At 35.4% G+C, this 8,625-nt stretch overlaps 1 protein-coding gene across 1 annotated transcript; it reads right to left on the bottom strand.

The window, feature by feature from the left end:
• Positions 1 to 5,052: 5,052 nt before the first annotated feature.
• On the bottom strand, positions 5,053 to 7,594 carry LOC113499348. Its single transcript, XM_026879795.1, has 4 exons — positions 7,320 to 7,594; positions 6,280 to 6,472; positions 5,579 to 5,703; positions 5,053 to 5,202 (listed from the first exon to the last, which is right to left on the bottom strand). Exons 1-4 carry the CDS (start codon positions 7,518 to 7,520, stop codon positions 5,089 to 5,091), a joined length of 633 nt encoding a protein of 210 aa, XP_026735596.1. The 5' UTR covers positions 7,521 to 7,594; the 3' UTR covers positions 5,053 to 5,088.
• Positions 7,595 to 8,625: the final 1,031 nt, after the last annotated feature.

The raw sequence follows: 8,625 nt of genomic DNA, 5'->3' as shown, positions 1-8,625 counted from the left end.
GTATATTGGAACATTGTAGTTTTAAGTGAGCGATAAAAATAGTGTGCTAATCAAAAGCCTGAGTTAGTTATTTTGTAAAATATACTGATGATTGTCAAATTCCCGGAGATCTTATTTAAACTTAATTAAATGTTGATTAAGAATGCAACGGCATTCATAGTTTTACATACTCGTATACAAAAATAGCATAATCCCTATAAAATCACATACTATTTCGTAAAATATGAAAATCTTGCCGCAGTATAAGCTCGGACATTTCGACCTACACATACATACATAATGTAGATCAACAAACAGTCAACATTACATTCAAGTTGTATACACATAAATTGCTGTCGTAAATTGACTTTCAGTGGCTAATTCGGCTTCGTATAAATAACTAACGTTACCACCTGATATAAAAGGACGGTAAACGCGGGTAGTCCTGAAAAACGTATTTAATTCCGTTTGGGGACCGCCTCGGTGCACGAATGGCTTCATTTACGATTTTTATTTCCGGTAGTGTTGGCGTTTAGTGATGGGACAATTATCGATGTTATGTCTTAACAACCTTAAAACTGAATTACGAGTTAGATGTGAGTTGAAAAATAGCAATCGTTAGATTTACCCTTTTAGCAACACCTTAGTACTACCAGCTAAAGTAATATTATAACAGATTGTACGTGTGTATCTCGCATTACGTATTCTAAAAATGGTCGAAATTTTGAAACCAATGTGGTTCTGTACAACATATATGTATTCTGTTATGTGAATTATAATGTGGCGTAAAAAATATAGTAGAGAAAACACAATTTAGTTCAAAATAAAGCAGTTCTTATTCTAAAGGTATAAGAAAAATCAAACTTAATATAAATAAATTAAGTTCCTAAGTATGTTCATTTTTCAAACCCTTGAATCGCACTAGCAAAAACGACCAACAATATGATATGTGAGTACATGTGACACTTTTATCGATACCTCATTATAAAACTATCGATAGCATCCTCCCCCATCCCTATCCATAATAAGCGCGATCCGTGTATTGAGATTAACTTGTTTTTATAGCATTACGTTAGTGTACATTAAATTTAAGTAGCCTGGCTTCATTGCTTCGATTCGTAGACAATGGAACAAAATGTGTTACTTTTAACTATTTATTTTATGGTATCCAGGTATTGGTGTGTATGCGATTATATAAAAAAGACAAAGAGAACCGTTTGATTTTATTTTGGGGTGATTTTCAATGCTTTTATTTTCGTTTTTATTGATTTTTTGTACAAGTTGTATACACGAAAGTTATTTCTGTGTAGGCTTTTCGTGTTCCATTATTTACAAAGTACGAATATTGAATTTGATTGAAATCGGTGCTTTAGTTTTATCATAATAGAGGCATAATTAACATACAAAAACACCCAAATCTATACTAATATATAAAGCTGAAGAGTTTGTTTGATTGTTTGTTTGTTTGTTTGAACGCGCTAATCTCAGGAACTACTGGTCCAAATTTAAAAATTCTTTTTGTGTTGAATAGGCCATTCATCGAGGAAGGCTGTAGGCTATAAATCATCACGCTGCAACTAATAGGAGCGAAGATACAATGGGAAATGTGAAAAAAGCAGGGCAGTTATAAATCATAACTTATATCTTCTACCCACGGGGACGAAGTCGCGAGCAACAGCTAGTTTACCCTAAATTTCGAAAGTATAAAATTACTGTGATTTTAGTCCTTCTTTTTTCTGCCTTTTCCAACGTCGTATAATTTTTTAGTTCAAATAAAATTAGAATCCAATCACAAAAAACTTAAAAAAAATGCTCTGCAGGAGAACAATTAAATCTCGACGCACTTCGTCATCAATTCGTCATACCAAAAAATTCTCACTTCCCTGACACCAAATCAATAACCCTAACATCTAAACATCTACACTATATCACCTATAACAACATATATATCTAAACAATAATCAATGTAATGAAAGCCCGACCCTAGCGGCGACTAATTAATCGCACGAACGACTTTCAATAATCGCTCGCACGCTCGGGTTAATGAAAAATTGCGCGGACATCTCCGGAAGGCTGTGCTAGTGTTTGGGTCCATCTGACCGTATTAATTGGCGGCTGTTTGAATTGAGACCGCGCTTTGATATGTCATTAACTTTTGAATGGATGAAGACCCAAAAAAGTCAGGGATCCGGTGATATTGTAAAGCGAAAAGTGTATGAGGATGAGTACAATATAATTGATGAATTGATGTACATAAGTAAAATTGCCAATGTTGTGTGTAACAGGTTATGATCATGCAATATCTTCTGGCTTACGTAAATTGCTCATTGTTGCTTCCAGAACTGAAACAGGCCTGCTGAAAACCCATCTGCATTTATAAATAGATATTTTATTGCGTTTATCTGAAGCCCACAGCTTATCAAGGTCTAAACACAAAAATAAATAAAAAATCGTCAATCTAACTTCCAAATTCAACGATAACTTATCTCCACAATTAAACTAATCAGCATAAGACAGTAAAACGCAGGTGAACAAAAAACTGCCCTCAGCCATCCGAAGCGAATCGTAAAATTAGAAAAAGTACCTTCAATCTCACCCTTACTCACTTTACGACCCTATTATAAAATGGTCTTTATATCCATTTTATTGCTAAAGGACTTAGGTAATTACGTCAGTGCAAAGATGAGATTCTGAAGTTAAATACCTATTAAAAGTTTTTGATATTCCGGTCACCCGGTTAAGACAATCAAAATGTTTGATTGGATTCTGTGATAACTATTCCGGTTATGGGCTGCTCGTTTAGTTTGGTATGATCGTTAATCTTTGGAAAAGATTTGAATTAAGGTTTGGTAATAGCAGACAAAACCTTTTGTATTTGGCTTTTGCAACATTTCGTTATTTCACGACTGCCCAAATAAATGTAGGTAATGTAATATTTAAACAAAAATCACAACAGAAATTAAAGTAGTGTTCAGGTTTTTCACCTGAGTTGAGGTCTCAAACAACAGGCTTTGCTTTTCTGCTAGTTGAAAAACAAAAGAAAATCTTCACCAAACTCAATATATACAGGATGTATTCAAATCGAAACATCCTCCTGCCATTTATAATAAAAGCGTGTTTTTATTTATACCGTGGCTACCGTCATTAAGCATGTATTCCGTCAAGGGTCCCCGTCGCGCATAAACAATAGATATAAAACGAGCCGAGTGGAACCCCCTTTGTGTTGGACTCAGCGTGTATCGCCTGTCATACGCTACAGGGGATGGGAATTTGTTTTTTTGTCATTTTTCGTAAAATGCTGTCTTAAGATGACATTTTTTTAGTTAGTAAGAAAATAAATAAAAAAAAGGAAAATTACGTTAAAATTACATTCTGATGAGGCTAATTTTCTTTTCTTGAAATGTATACCACTTCGTGCGTAGTACTAGTAACTGACTCTGATTGTATTTTTAATTTTATTTTGTTTTCGTTGCATAAAAGTTAACTTAATAAACGGTAACGGTAACTTCTAAGTTAGATGTGATTTCTCCCCAACTGTAACACCTACAAAAATTTACATTTATTATTCATTTTTTGTCCTTAAAATAAATCAACCTGTATACAAAAATCCATTCAATGCATTTGTAGTTCGAGTTGTCCGACGCGAATCAATCACAGGCTTTCATACAACACCTGATGCCGCTGGGCTACCTATACTCGCAAGAAAGCCTTTCTGTGCATTGAAACAATCAAAAAATCTATAGGCCAGAGCACCACAACGTAATTGTTTAGTTTTAATATTTACATATTAAAATTACAATGGTAAAATAGGCACATAATATGTTGTAGGTTCAAACTCAGAGCTTAAGAGGTATACAATGCTCGCCTTTAGCACAATAAATATTGTACTTCTCATATCGGTTTTGACCCTTCGTGTCACCTAACTACTTCAGTGAATTATTCAACAATTTACTAAAAGTTAACCGCAATAATGTTCGTAATGACAAAATGAACCACATAACGTCACCGTTCCACACAAAACGTAACACAACCAAAAAGAATTATCTTTGAAATAGCGAGCAATAAAGAAAGGCAGTTAATAAGGTAATGTCACGAAACTACAATAGAAAAGACTGGATAGATTAAAATAATTGCTGTAGAGACGTCGTGCGAGACTTGTTCCTTAATTTATTTATAAAGGACCTGAAAATATGCTTTCCGTCTATAGCGGTTAAGTAGAAAATGAACTAAGAGATTTCTTCATGCAAGAATTTTCAGATCTACATGATCTGAAAATTCTTGCATGAAGAAATCTTAGTTCACTTAGTTATCCGCGTTAGTAATCAAATACAACGATCGAAATATAATAAACCAGTAGGAGGGGTATTTTGTGTATCGATCAAGGCATTCAGAACACTTTTTTTCTTAATTTCCCGAGCCACACCAACGGGTTAAGAAGCATCTTCATTCGTCACGTCAAATCGCCACGGTTAAAGAAGATGACCCTGAAAAATGATTTTTTTTTCTCAATAAATCTGCAACTTTATTTAATAAAATGTAACAAAACACAACCTTACACAGACGGACGGAGTTAATACCTACAACAAAATGTAGCCATATCTGTGAATCAAATGATACTCTTTGGCGCAAAACGTTAGTTTATTTTTGCTTTATTGGCATTTCGTTACAATATAGCGGTGCAGGGTTATGGTGGCGTGAGCGAGCACTATTTGTTACTGGCCGGTCATCGTCCATGGTCTACGGCAAATACCTTTAAACGAAGATTCATTGGATTTTAAATTGATAAGCAATATCATGTGAGGTTTTATTATGTTCTTACTTGCTAGCAAAAACTTTCAAAATAAAGTTGCAAAAATTGAGAAAATGAGAGCAGATTTATCTGACTGGAGTTGGGTCCGAAACTAGTCGGATAATCCTAGTAAAAACGTTATGAATTATCCGCCTCACGAAAGTTATTACAATAATACCTATTTGTTAAAGGTTTTTTTATTTTATAATAATTGAGTAATCGCGGTGGTATAAAATAAATTTAATGCAACCTACATGGGCCCATACAAAAATATTACAGGAAAATAATTTGTTTAACATTTTAATATCAAGGTCTTGTTTCTAAAACACAAGCAAGTCTTTTAATCGGCTGTCGCAAATCTTCGGAAGCCGCTGTGGTCCTCGTAATTGGTTCATGAACTCAAATACTGGTTTCAGTTCATCTTGAGTCACTCCCTAAAAGAAAATAAAATAAATGATTAGATATAAAACAACTAGTTTACAAATTGAGAAGTACCTAGATCCACAACAAAGCAAATTCTAATAATAAAAATACATTCACACGGCATAAACATAGGTATTTGCCTGAGTAACTAAAGATGCTCATCATGAGCCATTCTAGGAATAGTAATAAATACCTATATTATATTCATAAAATTAATCTCCTCAGAAATGACTCAATTCTCAATCTTATCATGTACGGAAAAAAGCCTGTGCCTATCTTGGTATAATAAGTTATTTTTTTAATATGCTGCCCAAAAAAAAACAAACTTATCCTACACTGCTTTTCTTACCACATCTGTTTCATATATTTTGTAGAGTTAAGTAATACCTGTTTCCTTTTGTAGATGACGACAGTGATCATCCGTCCCCACAGCAGCTGCAGCAGGAATGGCTCCGAGCCTCGCTCTTGCAGCAGATGGAGCTGCATCATCGCGTCATGTTTCAGGGCTTTATCTATAAAATAAACAAAATCAAAATGAAAAAATGGTTAATTATTTTATTTTTTTGCCGTGCGGTATTTACCAATATTCAAGTCACAAGCAAAAAGACACCCAGACTCAGGACAAGCATTCTTGGACCACACAAATACTTGTTTTAAGCGGGGATCAAACCCGCGAAACGATTCCCTATCCAAAGGGTTAAAAGCCTCGCTGTCTGTCACCAGGTAGTATCTCATGAATCGTAATAACTACTGAGTTGCAATTTCCCCACGTTTTTTTATAAACTCACTTTCTTGCTTATTTTTCGTTCCGGTTGGATTTTTGTAACTCAATTTTGAGGCACTTCCCGATAAACTAGCAGGCTGAAATTTTTAGGGTAGCTTCAAACCCGATGACAATGCAATTTACAATTATTAAACGGCTGAACCGAGGTTGATAAAATTTCAATGGAGTGACAAAAACGTGGGTATTTTCATTTTAAATCTACTAATTATTCACAGTTGATGTATTTCTCCTGCCGGTATATCAATACTTTAGTTTCGCTTTTGTTCGGTTCGTTCATTTACAATGATTTCATCAATTTACTTACGAATGTCATGTTTCCCCAAATCCAATGAAATAACTTGTTGGAAGCAGCCGCTGACTTCGCTCACGGATTTAGACCAGACATCAAAGGGATGTTCGGAGTGGTACCGCTGGCGTATTATAATACCTGTCTTGTTGTTCGGCAGCATTGACGTTGGAGACTCTATTGTTTTATTGATTAACCATCGGAGACCAGCCTGTGGAATGAGGAATTTAAATTTGATGATGAATAAGTACGGAATATCTTCGAGCTGAATACGTAACGAAACTGAATATAACCCTTCTTGTAATATAAAGATTGCGGTTAATAACATGTTGGTGTAGTGGTTAGTGGTCCTGACTGCTATAGCGGAGGTCGTCGGATCAATTTCTACCCAGGGCAAATTAATGTTTATGTGATGAGCACGATTATTTGTTCTCTGTCTGGGAGTAATTTAAATTAATTTGTTTGCATTTAGAATGATATTTTGTCAGTTGTCTAGTACTTTATAATATAATCTTTGCTTAGTTTGAGATTACATGGCGTCGTGTGAAAGTGGTGAAATATTGTATTATATCACTATATTGAAGCGAAATCTCTCTTTCAGAAAGGTAGTAATATTTCTTTCTGAACTGGTAGTAAGCCCTATGGATGGTGGGTGTCGAAAAATCAATATTTCTACAGCTTTTTTTTTTAAAAGTTTTTGACTGTGTCAATGTAGATTTCAACGAGATCACTGGTACCAAGAACACATTCCAATAGTGTTAAAATTTAACTGGTTAGTTAAAATTAGGTCAACGATTTCGAAAGATCATACAATTATTATTAAAGGTTTAAATTTTTATTAGCAAGTAGAGAACTTGCTATAATGCGGGAGATGGCAATAAGCGGTACTTTATCTATTGAACACCTTTATGTAAGTTGTAAAAATAAAGTTTTACAATTTATTCTCGTTCTGATTATACTTTTGACAAATTCAATCTGCAAACGTTGCTGCTACGTGCTACTGTCCCATTTTGCTGGATTATACTTGCAATCATAATTATCAAATTATTAAGGCTTACCTCATCAGTCTCACTAATATCCACCTTGTAACACGTCACTTGCTTTTCAGGAAACAATTTCTCAGGTATTATTGCCACAACATGCCACGAACCAATCACATCCTTCAGATTAAAGTTGGCTTCGAAGTCGTTACACCTGGTACCGGGAGCGGCACCTTCTGAAATTCCCAGCATTACAGCGAGGATTATGAATGGTGTCATGTTGGAAGGATCTCACTCAAGTGGATTTTTGGACTAAATCTTGTGAATGAAGTCGGTTTAAACGCGGTGTAGAGTTTGGGATGTATAGAGAAGGCATATTGGTAATACTATAGCCTTTCTTAAACAGTGACCTGTATTCTCTTATAGAAAAGTGTTAGAAAGTATTATTTTATAATGGTAACATCAAATAAACATGCTGCGCCACCTGTTGTAAGAAATAAGTACCTATCTTTTGTCTGTGGTGTTTATAACCTGTCTTATGATTTTTTTGAATAAAGTCTGTCCGCCATTGGGTATCAAACGAACAAGTCGTTTCTTTTTATCAGATTAGGTTATGGGCCCAGTCGCGCCCTATAGGTTAATTCTAAAAAGTTTTGTTTTAGGTTAGCTAGCATAGGAGTAGGTGCGGCAGTGATAATCGCCAGATAAACATTATAAGTGATAAAATTAAAAATGGCTTCGAACTCTTTTTTGACCAACGTGCCTAAATTGAGAGGTCGTGAGAACTATCACGAATGGGTGTTTGCAGCGGAGAATATGTTGGTGTTGGAAAACATGGAGAAATATATAAAGCAAGAATCAACGCTAACAGAAGATGCAAAAGCCAAAGCCAAGTTAATTTTAACTATCGATCCGTCGCTGTATGTCCACATTAAAGAAGCTAGATGCACAAAGGATTTGTGGCAGAAATTGCAAGCTATGTTCGATGATTCCGGTTTTGCGAGAAGAATCAGTTTATTGCGTAACTTGATCTCGATTCGACTTGATACGTGCGATTCGATGACTACCTACGTCACGCAATTAATTGAAACCGCTCAAAAATTATCAGGAACGGGCTTTAAAGTGGATGACGAGTGGATCGGCTGTTTGATGTTGGCGGGTCTACCTGAAAAATACTACCCAATGATAATGGCCATAGAACATTCGGGAATCGCCATTACGGCAGACGTCGTGAAGACAAAGCTTTTCGATATGGCGGGTGACAATGCAGAAACCGGTAATGCATTTTTGAGCAGAGGGCAGCACAGTCGTGCTACCAGCGGTCATGTTGGCAGACATGCGAAGAATCATCATGGCGGATTTAGTCATGGCGGCGCAGTGTCAG

This window comes from Trichoplusia ni, chromosome 12 (assembly GCF_003590095.1).
Source record: "Trichoplusia ni isolate ovarian cell line Hi5 chromosome 12, tn1, whole genome shotgun sequence".
Taxonomy (NCBI): Eukaryota; Metazoa; Arthropoda; class Insecta; order Lepidoptera; family Noctuidae; genus Trichoplusia; species Trichoplusia ni.
Note: the sequence above shows the minus strand (reverse complement) of the source record. Positions and strands in the feature narration are given on the sequence as shown.

What these genes read in the sequence shown, in the direction of transcription:
- LOC113499348 (XM_026879795.1), bottom strand. Translation starts at nt 7,520, where the DNA reads ATGACACCATTCATAATCCTCGCTGTAATGCTGGGAATTTCAGAAGGT. An exon ending in TTTGGGGAAACATGACATTC is followed by an intron (nt 5,704 to 6,279) that starts GTAAGTAAATTG and finishes TTTATTTTATAG; the next exon opens with ATAAAGCCCTGAAACATGAC. An exon ending in TCATCTACAAAAGGAAACAG is followed by an intron (nt 5,203 to 5,578) that starts GTATTACTTAAC and finishes ATTTTCTTTTAG; the next exon opens with GGAGTGACTCAAGATGAACT.